This window comes from Zophobas morio, unplaced genomic scaffold, assembly GCF_036711695.1.
Source record: "Zophobas morio isolate AGI-343-1 ecotype UQ-CSIRO unplaced genomic scaffold, CSIRO_AGI_Zmor_V1 ptg000004l, whole genome shotgun sequence".
Classification (NCBI taxonomy): Eukaryota; Metazoa; Arthropoda; class Insecta; order Coleoptera; family Tenebrionidae; genus Zophobas; species Zophobas morio.
In genome coordinates this window covers 3,502,533-3,523,226 of record NW_026972109.1, presented here as the reverse complement: position 1 = coordinate 3,523,226, position 20,694 = coordinate 3,502,533, and the positions used below count along the sequence as shown (strand labels likewise).

General features: G+C 36.0%; 3 protein-coding genes across 11 annotated transcripts in view; 1 reads left to right on the top strand and 2 right to left on the bottom strand.

The window, feature by feature from the left end:
- Positions 1-1,294: 1,294 nt before the first annotated feature.
- LOC135137739 (ATP-dependent RNA helicase SUV3 homolog, mitochondrial) lies at positions 1,295-11,232 on the bottom strand. The gene is made up of 8 exons (XM_064067473.1): positions 10,716-11,232; positions 10,278-10,669; positions 10,117-10,228; positions 2,910-3,131; positions 2,634-2,856; positions 2,464-2,583; positions 1,704-2,410; positions 1,295-1,650 (listed from the first exon to the last, which is right to left on the bottom strand). Exons 1-8 carry the CDS (start codon positions 11,011-11,013, stop codon positions 1,481-1,483), a joined length of 2,244 nt encoding a protein of 747 aa, XP_063923543.1. The 5' UTR covers positions 11,014-11,232; the 3' UTR covers positions 1,295-1,480.
- A 15-nt stretch (positions 11,233-11,247) lies between these two features.
- Positions 11,248-19,820, top strand: LOC135137747 (epsilon-sarcoglycan). 2 transcript variants are annotated; one of them, XM_064067478.1, is made up of 5 exons: positions 11,248-11,876; positions 11,926-12,104; positions 18,910-19,126; positions 19,189-19,251; positions 19,435-19,820. In XM_064067478.1, the coding sequence occupies exons 1-5, from the start codon at positions 11,332-11,334 to the stop codon at positions 19,667-19,669; spliced, it is 1,239 nt and encodes a 412-aa protein (XP_063923548.1). In that variant the 5' UTR covers positions 11,248-11,331; the 3' UTR covers positions 19,670-19,820. The 2 variants fall into 2 exon arrangements, with proteins under 2 accessions (XP_063923548.1, XP_063923556.1); XM_064067486.1 differs by lacking the exon at positions 19,189-19,251 and having other exon boundaries at positions 19,435-19,819.
- Arms (Ankyrin repeat-rich membrane spanning) overlaps positions 19,749-20,694 on the bottom strand; it is a 45,397-nt gene continuing 44,451 nt past the window's right edge. For all 8 annotated transcript variants that reach the window (XM_064067421.1, XM_064067438.1, XM_064067462.1 and 5 more), the window contains one exon: positions 19,749-20,684. In XM_064067421.1, the coding sequence (XP_063923491.1) occupies positions 19,870-20,684 (815 nt within the window). In that variant the 3' untranslated portion in view covers positions 19,749-19,869. The remainder of the gene's footprint in view (positions 20,685-20,694) is intronic.

Here is a 20,694-nt window from a genome sequence, read left to right as displayed (position 1 = left end):
TAACAATATTTGAAAAATCATTCCATTCGTAAAATTGCAAATAAAAAATTCAAGAACCGAAAATTTGAAAAAACGAAAAACTAACAAATCGGATAATTGAAGAATCCGAATTGAAAATTTTCCCATTGAAAAACGCATAATTATAAAATCAGGACATTGAAAAAACGGGAAATTAAAAAAATAAACCGAAACGAAAAATTGCAAATCTAAAATTTGGAGACATGAAAAATGAAAAATCAATATAATTGACAAACAAAAAATTGAAATATGTAATCAAAAGTTGGAAAATCGAAAAACTGAAAAATTTTAAAAATCCTATTGCGATTTTTTAGAATCTTAAAAAAAAAGTGTTACCATGTGATCGAAAAAAGAGTCCTCATGAAATTTATTTTTAAAATTATAATGTTGGCAATACCAACACGTTCCTTCAGTTTGACAATTAAATAACTGTCAAGTAGACTGTCAAATAATTGCAATGCTAATATCATTATTTTAAAAATAAACTTTCTGACATATTGGAAGACTTATTTCTATTAAGTGGTATTTCAGACATGTTCTGGCGATAGAATTAATCAATTTTGAGGTTTTTTTTTGCGGTGCTATTGCCTAACTTGATCGAAAAAATTAGCACGCCACTTTTAAGCGCTCAATCCTTGTCAAACATTTTTTAAAATCTTAATAAACATCAATCCATAAAAATACAATTAAATACTACAATAAAACAATTTGAAATAATTTTGTCATTCATTGCTGTAAAATCATGATGCCAACCAAACTTTTGCTCGCAGCCAACTGTAAACCAAAACGTTTTCTGGGTCGCACTTTTGGGCTCCATTGAAACCAACACATTCACAGCCTCAGCTACGATTTTGTTACCAGCATTAAAAAATTGATACTCGCATTAAACTTTCATCACCGTGGTTTTTATACGTCTGGCGACCGCAATTAATTAATATTTATAGGCAAACAGTCTCGATTTTTTGTGTTAAGTGAAATTAATTAAAATGAGAATTCGCCCACTTTTCCACAACAAGCCCGCGTACCACTCCTTAAAAAAATAACGTAAGCAAATCAATAATCGTCTTAAACTGCCAATTCGTCGCCACTAATTGATGCACATAATCATTTAGTGTTAGATCGTCCCTCTTCACGTTATTGTAAAGAACGTTTAGTACAAATTTTAAAGATAAGATATTAATCCTATTTTTGTACATAGTCAATGATTTTTTATATCCATAACGGTCATTTTGTAGACTCATTCGCTTAATGTTTCATGTAAATAATTGAAAATAAATCATGTTTTTGTATCTATTTTTATATTTCATTATAACAGTGGCTTAAATAACAAACTGTACTGACCTCCAGGAATGACGTCACGAACGATCACCACTTAAGCACAAATAAATGTACAATTTTCTTTTCTAGTATAGATAAATGTTTGTAAAAATAAAATTTTTAGAAACATGTAAAACCGACATTCCTATTTCGTTTTTCGTTTTCTTCTCGTCTTCTTCGGCTCGTTGCCGTCGTCGTCGCCGTCGCCGTCTCTGTTCCATTCCTTCTTCAACTCGTGCAACATGTTTGGTGTCAAAATCCCCTGCGCTAAGAGTCGTTCAGTTAATCTACCTCTGCCTATCAAAGACTTTGGTTCTGTAACGAAAACCTGTTATGTATAGCTACTATTTGTATAAGTCAATAAACACCTCTTAAATACGACTGTTTTTGTCTGTTCAGCGCAAACTCATCCTCGTCGGCGGCCCGAGCCCCCGAACTAACCCCAGTCTCCGAATTCCGCAACAACCTAGTTAACTGGATCACCCCCTGCTGAATTATCACATCTAACTCCTTCTGCATATCGCGCACCAAATCGGGCTCGTTAAACAAATCCATGAAACGATAACTCAGCCATAAATACAAGTCGAGCACGTCGAACACGGCCTCTAAATGAACCAAATCGATGATTGTCTTAGGGGGCTGCAAAGGCCACCCGATGTTACGACAGAGCCAATCAAACGTGATTGCCTCGTTCTTGCTATACTGCCTAGTAAATTTAAGGAACATGGTGCAAACGAACGGCATTTTTTTACTAATAGGGGCGCAACAGAAGACGTAGCGGGCACGTAAAGGTAGAGGCACATGCTGAATCATGTCGGCCAAAAATTTAAAATCGTCCACGTTACACATAAAGTATAAAGAGTCGTCTACAGTTGACAGATTGACGAAAATATCCATCAAGTTACTGAGGGTCGAATTCGGTAAATGGTACGCATAAAGCTCGATTTGTTCGGCAGTTGGGTGTAAACCAGCCTGAACTATGGGTTCAGGAGGTGACTCTAACAACGTACGCAGGGTTTTTAAATCTTCAGGTTTGAACGTAGTGACGGAACCTTTTTCCCACTGAGTTCCATATCTACAAGTATAAAACTGTCACTGCTATGATATGATTAAAAACACAAATCCCACCTGCCTGCCCTTCCAGCGATTTGTAAAGCTGCAGACACTGATATCGTGTCCATTTCTTTCTCACCTTTCTCATTCATGGTCGGTTTAATCAAAGAGTAAAAAATAATCCTCCGTATACTCCTACAATTACGCATTAAGTCAAACGAATTACTTAAGTCAAAACAACGTACAAATTCAGCCCCATTCCGATTGCGTCTGTGGCTACTAAAATTTTGCAGCTGTTGTCGGGGTCGTTGAATTTTGCCGCCTGTGCTAATTTCGTCCCGGGTGGTAGGCCCCCGTAAATTACGGCCACTTCTTTACCGGTGGCCTCTATGCCTCTGGATACTGAGTAAATGTCGTTTTTGCTGAAGCATACGATACAGTCGCCGGGCATTACATTGTCTAAACTACCTTGAAAGTGATCAGGGTGTATTTGTGAGTGTGTCGGGTCTGGCTAGAGTTACCTAAAGCTGAATCTTCGATATGTAATTCAGTCAGTCTTTTATAGTGTCTCACTTCCATGTCTTCGTTTGTGGTGAGGCAGAGTTGGCTGATTAGGTCGATGGCGCCTGCCTCACCACATAGGTGGATTTCTTCGGCCATCAAGCCGAGGAATGCTCGACTCCATGCCCAACCTCTTTGAGGGTCTTTTACCATTTGGATTTCGTCGATTACGGCAACTTCGTCTGGAAATGTAAGATTGCTAGGGTCAATCCCGTCGGTTTGTTTATTACGTCATCATATACATTGTGACATTTGGATTTTTGGGACTTTGTGTAGGACTGTGAGATCGTAGGTGGGACTGACACATTAATTTTGGTACGTTTTTGGGACAAAATAGTAATTCTGAAAAAATTTCCGATAAGATTGATACATTTTAGGGCCGATTCGGCTACATTTTAATGATTTTGGAAAATTTGTTCTCGGCTATTTGAAGAGATGCATGAAAATTAGGCACACAGTGGTAATCCTGAGAAATTTTCCAATAAGATTGACATCTCTTAGGGCCGATTAAACCGCACTTTCATGATCTTAACACACAAAAAAATCAAGGAGGGCTGAAAATTTTGTTTTCTTCGATTATTTAAAAGAATGCGTCAAAAATTATTAATGGTAATCCTGAGAAATCATCCAATAAGATTGACACTTCTTAAAGCCGATACGAAAAATTTAATGATCTTGAAAAAAGTTCTTTATATCAGCTATTTGAGGAAATAATCAAAGGCCATCCTGAGAAATTTTCCAATAAGATGGATTAAGGCTGATTCGTCGGATATGAATGATCTTGGTAAAAAGATTCCCAGCTTTTTAAAGAAATGCGGCAAAATTAAGCACAGAAACTTTATCCTAAGAAAATTTTCGATAAGATTGACACCTCTCAAGGCCGATTAAGCCGCATTTTGATAATCTTAGACACCTAGCACGGTCAATTTGGCGATTTTTAATATTACAAAAAAATCAAGGAGGGGAAAAAATGTTGTTTTTCTCGATTATTTGAAGGAATGCGTGAAAATTAAGCACAGAATAGTCATCCTGAGAAATCGTCCAATAAGATTGATACTTCTTAAGGCTGATTCGTCGGATATGAATGATCTTGGTAAAAAGATTCTCGGATATTTAAAGAAATGCGTCAAAATTAAGCGCAGGAAACTTGTCGTAAGAATATTTTCGGTAAGACTGACACCTCTTATGGTCGACTAAGTCTCGTTCTGATAATTTTAGAGACCTAGCACGGTCAATTTGGCAACTTTTATTTTACAAAAAAAACCAAAGAAATTTTGTTTTTCTAGATTATTTGAAGGAATGCGTGAAAATTACACCCAGAATAGTAATCCTGTGCAATCATCCAATAAGATTGATACTTCTTGAGACCGATACGAAAAATTTAATGAGCTTGGAAAAAGTTCCTTTTCTCGACTATTTGAAAAAATAATCAAGAACAATGCTATCTTGAGAAACTTTCCAATAAAATTGACGCGTCTTAGGGTCGATTAGGCCGCATTTTGATGACCTTAGACACCCGTACGGTCGATGTAGGAACACTTTAATTATTCAATAAATTTTCCGATAAGATTGATACTTCTTAAGACCGATTCGGCGAAATTTAATGATCTCGAAAAAAAAAATTCTCGGCTATTTGGAGAAATGCATCAGAATTAAACACAGAAACTTTATCCTGAGAAAATTTTCGGTAAAATTGACACCTCTTAGGGCCGATTAAGCCACATTTTGATAATCTTAGACATCTAGCACGGTCAATTTGGTCACATTTTAATATTACAAAAAGATTAAGAAGGACAGAAAATTTTGTTTTTCTCGATTATTTGAAGGAATGCGTGAAAATTAAGCACAGAATGTAACCCTGACAAATCGTCCAATAAGATTGACATCTTAAAGCAGATACAAAAAATTTAATCATCTTGGAAGACGTTGTTTTTCTAGGCTATTTGAGGAGATAATCCAGCACAAACGCTATCCTGAGAAACTTTCCAATAAGATTGACAACTCTTAGGGTCGATTAGGCCGCATTTTGATAAACCTGTACGGTCGATGTACAAACGTTTTAATAAGTCAGTAAATTTTCCTATAAGATTGATACTTCTTACGGCCGATTCGGAGGATTTTAATGATTCAGGGGAAAAAAATTCGGTTATTTGAAGAAATACTTCAAAATTAAGCACAATTAAATACTTCATTTTGAGAAACTGTTCGGTAAGATTGACATCTCTTAGGGCCGATTAAGACGCATTTTGGTAATCTTAGACAGTTAATTTGACGACTTTTTAATATTACAAAGAAATCAAGGAGAGCAGAAAATTTTGTTTATCTCGATTATTTGAAGGAGAATGCGTGAAAATTAAGCACATAATGGGAATCCTGAGAAATCGTCCAATAAGATTGATACTTATTAAGACCGATACGCAAAATTTATTGATCTTGGAAAAATGGTTTTTCTCGGCTATTTGAAGAGATTATCAAGCACAAACGCTATCCTGAGAAACCTTCCAATAAGATTGACTTCTCTTAGGGTCGATTAGCAGCATTTTGATGACGTTAGACACCCGTACGGTCGATGTCGGAACGTTTTAAGAATTAAAAAAAAATTACGATAAGATTGAGAATTCTTAAGGCTCATTCGGCGCATTTTAAAGATGTCGGGAAAAAAATCTCAGTTATTTAAAGAAATACGTCAAAATTAAGCACAGAAACTTTATCCTGAAAAATAAGATTGACAACTCTCAAGGCCGATTAAGCCGCATTTTGATAATCTTATATACCTAGCACGGTCAATTTGGCGACATTTTAATGTTACAAAAAAAAAAGATCAAGAAGGATAGAAAATTTTGTTTTTCTCGATTATTTGAAAAAATGTGTGAAAATTAGCACAGAATGGCAATCCTGAGAAATCTTCCAATAAGATTGATCCTTCTTAAGGCCAATACGCAAAATTTAATGATCTTTGAAAAAGTTGTCTTTCTCGGCTATTTGAAGAGATAATCAAGCACAAACGCTATTCCGAGAAACTTTCCAATAAGATTGACCCCTCTTAGGGTCGATTAGGTCGTATTTTGAGACCTTCGACACCCGTACGGTCGATATCGGAATTACAAAAAAAAATCGATAAGATTGATACTTCTTAAAGCCGATTCGGAGGATTTTAATGATCTTCGGAAAAAACTTCCCTGGTATTTGAAGAAATATGTCAAAAATAAGCATTAGAAACTTTATCCTGAGACACTTTCCAGTAAGATTGACACCTTTTAAGACGATTAATCCGCATTTTGATCATCGTAGACACCTAGCATGGTCAATTTGGCGAGTTTTTAATATTACAAAAAAATCAAGGAGAGCAGAAAATTTTGTTTTTCTAAATTATTTGGAGGACTGCATCAAAATTAAGCACATAATGGGAATCCTGAGAAATCGTCCAATAAGATTGATACTTGTTAAGACCGATACGCAAAATTTAATGATCTTGGAAAAATGGTGTTTCTCGGCTATTTGAAGAGATTATCAAGGACAAACGCTATCCTGAGAAACTTTCCAATAAGATAGCCTCCTCTTAGGGTCGATTAGCAGCATTTTGATGACTTTAGATACCCGTACGGTCGATCTCGAAAGGTCTTAATAATTCAATAAATTTTCCGATAAGATTGATATTTCCTAAGGCCGATTCGGTGGATTTTAAATCTTAGGAAAAAAAATCTTAGCTATTTGAAGAAATGTGTCAAAATTAAACACAGAAACGTTATCCTGAGAAATTTTTTGGTAAAATCGACACTTCTTAGGGCCGACTAAGCCGCATTTTAATAACCTTAGACACCTAGCACGGTCAATTTGGCGACTTTTTATATTACAAAAAAATCAAGAAGGGAAGAAAATTTTGTTTTTCTCGTTTATTTAGAGGAATGCTTGAAAATTAAGCACAGATTGGTAATCCTGAGAAATCGTCCAATAAGATTGATACTTCTTCAGGCCGATACGCAAAACTTAATCACCTTGGAAAAAGTTATTTTTCTCGGCTATTGAAGGAGATAATCAAAACCCAAACGCCTTCCTAAGAAACTTTCCAATAAGATTGACACCTCTTAGAATTGATTAGGCCGCTTTTTAATGACCCTAGACAACCCCACGATCGATGTCGGAACGTTTTAATAATGTAATAAATTTTCCGATAAGATTGACAAGGTCGATTAAGACGCATTTTGATCATTTTAGACACCTAGCACGGTCAATTTGGCGATTTTTAGTATTACAAAAAAATCAAGGAGGGCAAAAAATTTTGTTTTTCTCGATTATTTGAAGGAATACGTGAAAGTTAAGCACAGAATGGCAATCCTGAGAAATCGTCCAATAGGATTGATATTTCTTAAGGCCCATACGAAGCATTTAATGATCTTAGAAAAAGTTGTTTTTCTCGGCTATTTGAATAGATTATCAAGCACAAACGCTATCCTGAGAAACTTTCCAATAAGATTGACACCTCTTAGGGCCGATTAGACCGCATTTTGATGACCTCGACACCCGTACGGTCGATGTCGGAACGTTTTAAGAATTCAAAAAATTGTACGATAAGATTGATAATTCTTAAGGCTCATTCCGCGCATTTTAATGATCTTGGGAAAAAAATTCTCAGCTCTTTAAAGAAATGCGTCAAAATTAAGCACAGAACCTTTATCTTGAGAAATTTTTCTGTAAGATTGACACTTCTTAGGGCCGATTAAACATGGTTAATTTGGCGACTTTTTAATATTACAAAAAAATCAAGGAGGGCAGAAAAAATTGTTTCTTTTTTTCTGACAAAACTGATCCCTTTTGGGGCCAATTTGAAGCACTTTTAATATTTTTTGAAGAATGTGTTATTCTCGGCTATTTAAAAGCATGCACGAAAAATAGACACAGAATGGTTATCCTGAGAAATTTTCCAATAAGATTGACATCTCTTAGGGCCGATTAGGGCGCATTTTGATGACCTTTGACACACGTACAATCGATTTCAGAATGTTTTCATAATTTAAAAAAAAAATCCTATAAGATTGATACCTTTTAGAGCCGATTCCACCTCATTTTAATGATTTTGGAAAAATTTGTTATTTTCGGCTAACTGAAGGGATGAAAATTAGGCACAGAATGGTAATCCTGAGAAATCGTTCAATAAGATTGACACTTCTTAAGGCCGATTCGGCGGATTTTAATTATCTTGGCGAAAAAAATTGTAGGCTATTTGAAAAAATGCGTCAAAATTAAGCACAGAAACTTTATCCTGACAAATTCTTGGATAAGATTGACACCTCTTAGGACCGATTCGGCCGCATTTTAATAATTTTAGAAACCCCGCACCATTATTTTGGGAACGTCTTAGTAATTTAAGGCTGCAGAAAAATTTGTTTATCTCAACTATTTGAAGAGATGCATGAAAATTAGGCAGAGAATGGTAACCAATAAGATTGACGTCTGTTAGGGTCGATTAGGCCGCATTTTGAATAACAGTACGGTCGATTCAGAATGTTTCAATAATAAAAAAAAAAATACAATAAAGATTGATACTTCTTAAGGCCGATTGGCGGATTTTAATAATCTTATAATAATCAAGATTAAATACATCATAAACGTTACCCAGACAACTTTTTCGATAAAATTGACACGACTTAGGGCTGATTCGGTCGCATTTTAATAATTTTACACACCACGCACCCCATTTTGGGAATGTTTTAGTAATTTTAAAAATTCAAACTGTGCAAAAAATTTGTTTTTCACGGCTATTTGAAGCGATACATCAAAATTAGACACAAAATCATGATCCTGAGAAAATTTCCGATAAGACTGGCCGATTAAACCGCATTTTAATTACACAAAAAAGAATAATACTTTTTTCTTGGTTATCCGAAGGAGATTCCTCAGAATCATGAACATAAACGTTTTTCTGAGAAATTTTCCGAGAAGATTTACAGTTGTTAGAACCGATTAGGTTTCATTTTGATGATCTTAGACATCTCGCTCTGTCGATTTAACAACGTTTCAATAATTAAAAAAAAATGGGCAGGGCAAAAAAAATTTTTTCTCAACTATTTGAAGGGTCGTATCAAAATTGAATCCAAAATGATAATTCTCAGAAATTTTCCGATAAGATTGATTGAAAAAATATCTTTCTCCACTATTTGAAGGAATTCATGAAAATTAACCACGGAAATGTTATCCTGAGAAACTTTCCGATAGGATTGACACTTCTTAGAGTAGGTTAGGTCGTATTTTGATGATCTTAGACACCCCATTCTGTCGATTTGGGAACGTTTTAATAATCCAAAAAAAAAATCAAGGAAGGCAGAAAAATTTGTTTTTCACGATTATTTGTAATCCTGCGAAATCGTCCGATAAGATTGATACTTCTTGCGACCGATGTGCAACATTTAACGATCTTGAAAAAAGTTGTATTTCTCGGCTTTTTGAAGGAATAATCAACCACAAACGCTATCCTGAGAAATTTTACAATAAGATTGACACCTCGTAGGGCCGATTAAGATTGCTAAAGTTTTAACAATTGAAAAAAAAAATCCGATAAGATTGATACTTTTTAAGACCGATTCGGCAGATTTTAAAGATCTTGGATTTGTTGTCGGTTATTTGAAGGAATACGTCAAAATTAAGCGCAGAAATTATCAAAATTATCCTAGACAATTTATCGGTAAGATTGACACCTCTCAGAGTCGATTCGACCGCATTTTAAAAATTTTACACAAACTCGCGCGATTGATTTAGGAACGTTTCAGTAATTTAAAAAAATGAAAGAAACCAGAAAAATTTGTTTCTCACAGCTATTGAAGCGATACGTCAAAATTAAGTATAGAATCGTAATCCTGAGAAAATTTCCGGTGAGATTGAGACCTTTTAGGACCGATTTGACTGCATTATAACTTTAGAAAAACATGTTTTTCTCAGATATTTGAAGAGATGCATCAAAATTAAGCATCGAAACACAATCCTGAGAAACTTTCCGATAAGATTGACACTTCTTAGAGCCGATTCGGAGCATTTTAACCATCCTGAAAAAAAGTTTTTTCTTGGTAACTTCAGTTCAAATAATACTTGCTTTACAAAAAAATCTTCCACGTACTCGATTAAAAGTAAAAAAAAAAACGAATTCAAACCCTAGACATCGCAACAAACACTCACATGGAGTATTTACGGAAGTCATTTCAACAGTACAAGCCACATGCGACGACGAAGTTCCAGAAGGATCCGCAAACCTCCTTTCTTCTCCCGTTACTAAATCACATGGAGTACCCTAAAATCACTCCACAATCTAAAAATTCTACTTCAACCACGTTACTCACTCTAGCATTTGTTTTATTGAAGACTTCAGCCGCCAGTAACTTCAAAGGCCCGCAATAAACACCAGACTTCGCCGTAATAAAACTTTCAAGCGCATGATAAGTCTTCCCTGAATTAGTAGGACCTGCATGAAAAACCACCTTCCGATTAAGAGCCCTCGCTTCAGGATACCAATTCGCCGGGGTCCTCAAATCCGATATCTTTTTCAAGTCGTCCATACATTCCAAATGCGGAAACATCTGTTTGGAGTGGCGCAAGAAATAGGGAAAAATATCAGTAACATTTCCCGCGCCTTGTAAAATATCGCTTATCACAACGTGGAGGTCCACAGGCAGATTTTGCGCTTCTAGACAATAACGTCGAAAGCTAACGTACGCCTGGTGTTGCAAATAATCTAGCAAAATTAATCAAAATTAAGTTTCAACCCGCTGCACACTTACTGTCAAGTCCATTTTCTGAAAGCAACTGCTTGATTTCCTTCTTCTGGTAAAACTTATTCAACACTTTAAGCAAGTCGGCTTTGTTTAAAGAGCCGGTGAGTTCAGCCCCCACGTTAATATCGTCGGGACTGGGCTTCACAGGCACCGGAACGAACAACTGCGATATCGTACTGTCGTTCTTTTTGAACCTGTGTTGCTGCAATTTTAAGCCCCTTCGGGTCAGTAAAGTCGGCGGATTCAAAGACAAACTTTGTGCGGCGGCACAAAGCCTGCGGAGTTGTCGTCCGGTTTGCAACATCTTGCACAAAAAAGTAGGGTTAATTTTTAGAGGTTATGTAACTCAAAACAATTTAATCGCACAAATAGTTACTTTCACTCAGTTTTGAAACTCACACAATCGGTTATCACAGCTTCAACCACGAAAATCATTTTTTTTTTGACAATTTTATAAAAAGTTTGTGTTGATGTTTAAAAAAAAAGTACGGTGGTTGGCACTACGTGACAGTTACGTTGGCGCCCCTGATCAGACTTGTCAGATGGCGCCACCATCACAAATTTAAAAATAAATCTTTACTTCACACGTATCGATTAAATAAATGTAGCAAACACGGCTGCAATGCTATTCTACGTATTAATTTCGTCTTTAAGTGCCGCTTTTGCTAAAGACGAGAATGTTTTAATGACGGAAGTTTTCGAAATCGTGGTGAACCCGCCCATGTTCAACTGGACGTACGAAGGCAAACCTGATCAGTTTGTTTACCAGCCGTCGCTCCTGAACGCCCCCGATTTACCCTCATGGATAAACTATATTTTCAGCAGGGAGCACCACTGCGGGTTTTTATTTGGGGTGCCACCCAATGAAAACAATGCCAAAATCCAGCTTGAAGTGATAGCTTTGAATCGAAAAAATTATGAAACGAGGCACGAACACATCAATATACACGTGTCCGAGAAGCTCAACCCCGCTAAATATCAAGTACACATCAAAATCGACAATTTGGATGTGGATAATATGTTTGAAGTGGAACGTATGGAGAGTTTGAAGGATATATTTAGGAAAGTGTTGTGGAAGGATAGTCAGAGTGATCTCTATGTGACTTTTTTGTCGTCGGCGATCACTTTAGGGGCGCGGAAGCCGCTTAATCCGTCAGAAGGAGAAGGGTAATTGTAGTCCCATTTTTACAAAAAAAAAAATAATTGTGGATTTTAGAGTTGTTTTAAGATTAGGTAGTCAGGCGCCGTTTTCGTCTGAACTAACTGAGCTACAGGAGGAAGTCAGACCCTTGTGGAAGACTTATCCATGTCCTAGAGACTTCAAACGAACGAAAGTGGAGAGACTGTTCAGAAATTCTGGGTTTCACATGGATTGGTGTTCATTCAGACTGGTAGGTACCTACGTGTGCAGTGATTGGAAGAGTTACCTTTAAAAAGTAATGCATTACTTTAACAATTATTTGTTGCACTTTGAAAAATTTGATGAAGACGCAATTTTAGAATTTGTTGTATGGGTCCAAAAGGGTCAAAGATGTCAACTGCAACAACTTTCAAACAAAAACTTGCATTGGTGGGACTATCTTATTGACTACGTGTATTATCCGTTCACAATCTTTATACAGTAGGGTTGGCCATGAAAATCTAGTGAGTTTGTTGGTATTCGATCCAGAAGAATAAAAATTCCCTGAACTTATTTCGTTAAGTTATGTTTTATTAAATTGAAGGTTAAAAAATGTGCCAGAAATACAAACATTGTTGCCGATCGAGGAGGGTAGAATATGTCGAGTTTGTGTAAAATTTTTAAAATGTGGTCGAATCGACTCTGAGAGGTGTCAATCTTACCAATAAATTTCAGGATATAATTATCTGTGCTTAATTTTGCAACAAATCCAAGATCTTTAAAATCCGCCGAATCGGTCTTAAGAAGTATCAATCTTATCGGAAAATTTCTGAAGATTACCATTATGTGCTTAGTTTTCATGCCTCCCTTCAAATAGCTGAGAAAACAAATTTTTTTGCCTTCCTTGATTTCTTTTTCAATTATTAAAACGTTCCTAAATCGACAGCGCGAGGTGTCTAAGATCATCATAATACTACCAACCAACCCTAAAAAATGTCAATCTTATTGGAAAGTTTCTCAGGATGACGTTAATGTGCTTAATTTTGATGATTCTCTTTCAGATAACCCAGAAAAACTTTGTTTTCTACATTTATTAAAATGCCGTCGAATATCATTAAAATGTGGTTGAATCGACCCTAAGAAGAATCAATCTTACCGGAAATTTTCTGCTTCATTTTATGTTTAATTTTGATACATCCCTTCAAATAGTTTAGAAAATTTTTTTTTTGCCCTGCCTAATTTTTTTTTATTATTGAAACGTTGTTAAATCGACAGAGCGAGATATCTAAGATCATCAAAATGAAACCTAATCGGTCTTAACAGGTGTCAATCTTATCGAAAAATTTCTGAGAATAACGTTTATGTGCATGATTCTGGGGAATCTCCTTCGGATAGCCCAGAAAAAAATATTATTTTTTTGGATGATTAAAATGCGGTCAAATCGGCCCTAAGTGGTGTCAATCTTATCGAAAAATTTGTCTGCGTAACGTTTCTGATGTGCTTAATCTTGACGCATTTCTTCAAATAGCCGAAATCCAAAAATTTTTTGAATTATTAAAACGTTCTGAAATCGACCGTGCGGGTGTCCAAGGTCACCAACATCTGGCCTCATCGGCCCTAAGAATGTCAATCTTATTGGAAAATTTCTCAAGATTACCATTTTCTGCCTAATTTTCATGCATCCTTTCAAATATTCGAGAGCAACAAATTTTTCTGCGCCCTTTGATTTTTTAAATTACTAAAACGTTCCAAAAATGATGGTGCGGGGTGTCTAAAATTATTAAAAGGTGTCAATCCCATCCAAAAATTTCTCACGATAAATTTTCTGTGCTTAATTAATACGTCAATTTCTTCAAATAGCCGAGATTTTTTTTTTCCAAGATTATTAAAATCCGCCGAATCGTCTTTACGAAGTATCAATCTTATTGGATTTTTTTTTTTAATTATTAAAACGTTCTGAAATCAACCTTACGGGTGTGTCTAAGGTCGTCAAAATGCAGCCTAATTGACGCTAAGAGATGTCAGTCTTATTGGAAAATTTCTCAGGATTATCATTTTGTGCCTAATTTTCATGCCTCCCCGTAAATAGCCGAGAACAACAACAAATTTTTCCAAAATCATTAATATCTGGTCATATCGGCCCTAAAAAAGATCAATCTTGTCGGAAATTTTCTCAGGATTACGATTCTATGCTTAATTTTGATGTATCACTTCTAATAGTCGAGAGAAACAAATTTTTCTACACCCTTTGATTTTTTTAAATTACTAAAACGTTCCCAAATTAAACTAAAACGTATAAAATTATTAAGATGCGGCCGAGTCGGCCCTTAGAGGTGTCAATTTTATCCAAGAATTTCTCACGATAAAGTTTCTGTGATTAATTTAGACGCATTTCTTCAAATAGCCGAGAATTTTTTTTCTCCAAGATTATTAAAATCCGCAGAATCGGCCTTACAAAGTATCAATCTTCCGAAATCGACCCTAAGAGGTGTCAATCTTATGGGAAAGTTTCTCAGGATAGCGTTTGTACTTGATGAACTTTTTAAATAGCTGAGAAAAACAACTTTTTCCAAGATCATTAAATTTTGCATATCTGCCTTAAAAAGTATCAATCTCATTGGACGATTTCTCAGGATTACCATTCTGTGCTTAATTTTCACGCATTCCTTCAAATAATCAAGAAAAACAAAACTTTCTGCCCTCCTTGATTTTTTTGTAATATTAAAAAGTCGCCAAATGGACCGTGCTAGGTGTCTAACATTATCAAAATACGACTTAATCGGGCCTAAGACGTGTCAATCTTACTGAAAAATTTCTCGGAATAAAGTTTCTGTGCTTAATTTTGACACATTTCTTCAAATAGCCAAGAATCTTTATCAAGATCATTAAAATCCACCGAATTGGCCTTAAGAAGTATCAATCTTATTGGATATTTTTTTGAATCATTAAAATGTTCTGAAATCGACCGTACGGGTTTCCAAGATCATTAAAAGGCGGCCTAATCGACCCTAAGAGATGTCAATCTTACCGAAAAATTTCTCAGGATAAAGTTCTGTGCTTAATTTTGCCCTATTTCTTTAAATAACTGAAAATTTTTTTCCCGACATCATTAAAATGCGCCGAATGAGCCTTAAGAATTGTCAATCTTATCGTAAAATTTTTTGAATTCTTAAAACATTCCGACATCGATCGTACGAGTGTCTAATGTCATCAAAATGCGGCCTAATCGACCCTAAGAGGTGTTAATCTTATTGGAAGGTTTATCAGGCTAGCATTTGTGCTTGATTATCTTCTCAAATAGCCAAGAAAAACAATTTTTTCCAAGATGATTAAGTTTTGCATATGAGCCTGAAGAAGTATCAATCTTGTTGGACGATTTCTCAGGATTACCATTCTGTACTTTTTCTCAGATCATTAAATTTTGCGTATCGGCCTTAAGAAATATCAATCTTATTGGACGATTTCTCAGGATTACCATTCTGTGCTTAATTTTCACGCATTCCTTCAAATAATCTAGAAAAACAAAATTTTTTGCCCTCCTTGATTTTCTTGTAATATTAAAAATCGCCAAATTGACCGTGCTAGGTGTCTAAGATTATCAAAATGCGGCTTAATCGGCCTTGAGAGGTGTCAATCTTATCGAAAAATTTCTCAGGATAAAGTTTCTGTGCTTAATTTTGACGCATTTCTTCAAATAGCCGAGAATCTTTTTACCAAGATCGTTAAAATCCGCCGAATCGACGGTATCAATCTTATCGGAAAATTTATTACATTATTTAAACGTTCCGACATCGATCGTACGGTTGTCTAGGGTCATTAAAATGTGGCCTAATCAACTCTAAGAGGTGTCAATCTTATTGGAAAGTTTCTCAGGAAAGCGTTTGGCTTTGATTACCTCCTCCAATAGCCGAGAAAAACAACTTTTTCCAAGATGATTAAGTTTTGCGTATGAGCCTGAAGAAGTATCAGTCTTATTGGACGATTTCTCAAGATTACCATTCTGTACTTAATTTTCATGCATTCCTCTAAATAAACGAGAAAACAAAATTTTCTTCCCTTCTTGATTTTTTTTGTAATATTAAAAGTCGCCAAATTGACCGTGCTAGCATAGGTGTCTAAGATTATCAAAATGCGGCTTAATCGGTTCGAAGAGGTGTCAATCTTACCGAAAAATTTCTCAGGATAAACTTTCTGTGCTTAATTTTGATGTATTTCTTTAAATAACTGAGAATTTTTTTCCCGGCCTCATTAAAATGGGCCGAATGAGTCTTAAGAATTCTCAATCTTATCGTAAAATTTTTTGAATTCTTAAAACTTTCCGACATCGACCGTACCGGTATCTAAAGTCATCAAAATGCTGATAATCCACCCTAAGAGGAGTCAATGTTATTGGAAGGTTTCTCAGGATAGCGTTTGTGCTGGATTATCTCCTCAAATACCCTAGAAAAACAACGTCTTCCAAGATGATTAAATTTTTCGTATCGGCCTTAAGACGTGTCAGTCTTTTGGACGATTTGTCAGGATTGCCATTCTATGCTTAATTTTCACGCATTCCTTCGAATAATCGAGAAAAACAAAATTTTCTGCCCTCCTTGATTTTTTTTGAAATATTAAAAAGTCGCAAAATTAATCATTCTAGGTGTCTAAGATTATCAAAATGCGGCTTAATTAGCCCTAGGAGGTGTCAATCTTACCGAAAAATTTCTCAGGAGAAAGCTTCTGTGCTTAATTTTGACGCATTTCTTCAAATAGCCGAGAATCTTTTTACCAAGATCGTTAAAATCCCCCGAATCGACCTTATCAATCTTATCGGAAAATTTGTTACATTATTAAAACGTTCCGACTTCGATCGTATGGTTGTCTGGGGTCATTAAAATGCGGCCTAATCAACTCTAAGAGGTGTCAATCTTATTGGAAAGTTTCTCAGGAAAGCGTTTGGGTTTGGTTGTCTCCTCCAATAGCCGAGAAAAACAACTTTTGCCAAGATGATTAACTTTTGCGTATCGGCCTGAAGAAGTATCAATCTTATTGGACGATTTCTCAGGATTACCATTCTGTGCTTAATTTTCACGCATTCCTTCAAATAATCGAGAAAAACAAAATTTTCTGTCTTCCTTGATTTTTTTTGTAATATTAAAAAGTCGCCAAATTGACCGTACTAGGTGTCTAAGATTCTCAAAATGCGGCTTAATCGGTCTTAAGAGATGTAAATAATTTAAAAATTTCTCAGGATAACGTTTTTGTGCTTAATTTTGACGTATTTCTCCTAATAGTTAAGAATTTTTTTCCCAAGATCATTAAAATCCGCCGAATCGACCTTAAAAAGTATCAATCTTATCGGAAAATGTATTGAATTGTTAAAACGTTCCGACATCGATCGTAGGGATGTTTAAGGTCATCCGAGTGCGGCCTAATCGGTCTTGGGAAGTGTCAATCTTATTGGAAAGTTTCTCAGTGTAGTGTTTGTGTTTTATTATCTGTTCAAATATTCGAGAAAAACAATTGTTTCCAAAATTATTAAATTTTACATATCGGCCTTAAGAAGTATGAATCTTATTGGACGATTTCTCAGGATTGCCATTCTATACTTAATTTTCACGCATTCCTTCAAATAATCGAGAAAAACAAAATACCCTTCTTGGTTTTTTTGAAATACTTAGACGTTGCCAAATTGACCGTCCTAGGTGTCTAAGATTATCAAAGTGCGGCTTAATCGGCCTTGAGAGGTGTCAATCTTATAGAAAAATTTCTCAGGATAAAGTTTCTGTGCTTAATTTTGACGCATTTCTTCAGAGTCATATAAGATGTTCTTTGTGAACATTTTTTTTAAATTGAATTTGTTCGATTTATATCAATATTCAAGTAAAATAACCTACTTAATTTCGCGATTTCATCCCTAGAACAAATTTCTTTAACTAACGTGGCTGATTTCCAGACTTTAGTTTTTTTTTTCTTTTTTAGGAAGACAATTCAAAAGTCCGTGTTGCAAATTTCGTCCAAAATCGTCTTCACTAAAATGCTGTGAACACACTCTTGCATTTTTTACTATAAAAGAGTCCAAACGACAACCAGAAATAGCCCATACTTGTCCCTTGGAAACGAATAAAATTGTATGTCTTTTTGAAATGTCTTGATTGTTTATCGCTATTACACCCAAAACCGCCACAACGCATCGTCGTGACTTTATAAAATTATTAAAACACACTTACTCACCGAGTGACGTCACTCCCCCACTCCGTACGTGCGCAATATCATACCTAGTATTTATTGTATCATGATTGTTCAGTCTTATCTTAGCAAGTACTAGCCCCGCCCACCCACCCGCTGTTTTCTTTGCGGGTATGTTATTTGCCAAAATTACTCTTATCTTAGCAACTACTAGCCCCGCCCACCCACCCTCTCCTTTTTTACAGGACATGTCATTTGCCAAAATTCGTTTTATCTTAGCAAGTAGTATTGGTGACTAACGTTTACAAAAAATGGTAAAAATTTGGAAACATTACGAACTTACTTATATGCTATCGGTTACCTGTTATAGATGAGTGGACCAGAAAAATGGCCAAAGTTTGTTTGACCACAAATTTTACATATTCTGTCCCTGTTTGCTTAGTTATTTTATTTCTGTAAAGCGCAATGGGTTTTTTAATACAATTTCTACTAATGTACCTTTTTGAAAAAACTGGGGTAGAAGTTTATATGTATTTCCGTATGCTGGAATATGCTTTAGCTCACCCTTAAAATGATAAAGAGCTTATGTATATTATGGTTACCTGGTTTCTTAACAAATTCTGTGCTAAACTCGTTTTAGATTTTAACTCCCTATTGGGTTAATCTTCTCTTTGTGGGGACGAACCAGGTTTAATAATCCCAGAAGATCAAGTAAACGATTCGTAGCGAAAAACAAACAATGTTTTGGAGTATTTGGGTTAAAAGTAATTGTAAAAGTAACTGAATACTGAATTACTCATTACTTGAAACGGAATCGAATTACAGTAATGAATTACTTGTAATTGAATTACTTCCAACCACTGTACGTGTGCAAAAAAGAACATATATATTTCTTTATTGTTGCTTAGGTAGACGATAATAACTCGTTACACCAAGCAGGAACCAATGAGAAGCTTCTAAATTCGGTTGAAAATGACTATGAAGACAAGTGGGAAACGGTTATGAAGAGTGAAGTGCCCCAAAGAAGCTACCTTCACGAGTTTCTTTTCACAATATTGGTACCCATGTTTGTCATGATCTTATTGGCTTTGGTTCTTTCCATAATACTGTGCTTCCACCACGAGGGAATGTAAGTATTGACGTTTCTTTACACTTTTTAAAAATCACTCAAGCACCTTGAAATAATTACAGAAAAGATCCAGAAAGCGAGGTGTTTTTCTATAACTTATATCACATTTGTATCGATTATTACAGGTAATTGGTTTGAACCTGTTTTCATAATGAATGAGTGGAGAGTTTATACCTACTAATATTTTAATTATACTTTGTTATTTTTATACAAAAATTGTGAGTCAACAGTGCTGTATCAATTTGTGTTGTCTCTGTTGACTCACGTCTATGTTATGACGTTTATATCACGTGACTCCCATTTGACAGATCTAAACGCCTGGAGGACGCCCCCTCCACTGAAATCAACCAATACGCTACGATTCATCGGGCCACTCAGTCTCTGCGGAGCTTGTCGAACAACCGGGAAATGACGTTATCGCCCGACCCCATGCTACTGTCCAGGAGTCACACTAACAGCCCTCAGTCCACGATAAATCGTGGCGTGCACTGCCGACCTAACCCCCCTCCATACGTGCGGCCGAAATTCAAACCGGACTTGTGACAGGAGAAAGAAAGAACTTGGTATTGTTGAAGAAAAACCACTGATTAGTAGCGACTGGCTGTAGGATTAGAAAAACAAGTGCGATCAACAGATCTTTAATGAGGAAATCTAACAGTCATAAAATATAAATAGATCTATTGCTCTATTAGAAAGGAATACTGTTCACAATTAAAAAAATATAAGTACTCAGTGGGACTTTCTTACCCTCCTCTGCTAGGATCACAATAACAATCGGCAAGAATTTCTTCAAAGTCGAGCGCGTTCTGTCTGGATAGTTGTCCCGAGCTGTGTGAGTTTTTGCTACTGGGGAGACTAACGTTGCTGCACGAGCTTATCATTCCCGAGATGGAAGTGCATTCGGAGACGGTTCTCGTCAGAGTGGGTGCTTTCGGCGATAAGCTATTACCCCCACTACTGGGTGCTATATTGCTTAAGTAAATACTTTCCGGGAACGACAAAACCGGACTTACGTCCGTCGTGTCGGTGAGGTTCTGCTCGCTTCGAGTCTGTCTATGCTTGAACTCCGGGGAGAGACTCTTCTGCGACGTCGGCGATAAAGGAAAACTATTGGAATTCGAAGACTTCAACTCGGAACTTTGACCAGACTTCGACGGCGTCGATACTTCAGACACCAACGGAGTACTTTCATTATCACTAGCATTCTCGTTCAACTCAGGACTTGAATGCAAAAGCTTCTCTTTCAGTCTTTGTAGTTTCTCGAAATTCTTGTCATTCTTTTTCTTCTGACTATCGATCGACTTGGATCGATTGCGCATGAGCGGCTTACTCGCTTTCTCGTTTTTGAGTAAATGTAAAGTCGTGGGTCGCTGCGAATTAAACTCTTGTAGCAGTGGTGTTTTGGTCTCGCTCGCGTTGTACATCACGCTGATGTGCGACGAATCGCCGCACTCCGTTTTGATCACAACATGGCGGCCTTTTTTTGACAGGTCGTCGATTTGATTGGTGGGTTTCAAGTTGGATAGTTTGATTCCGTTTGACAGGCGGCGTTCTGCAACTGTAAATTG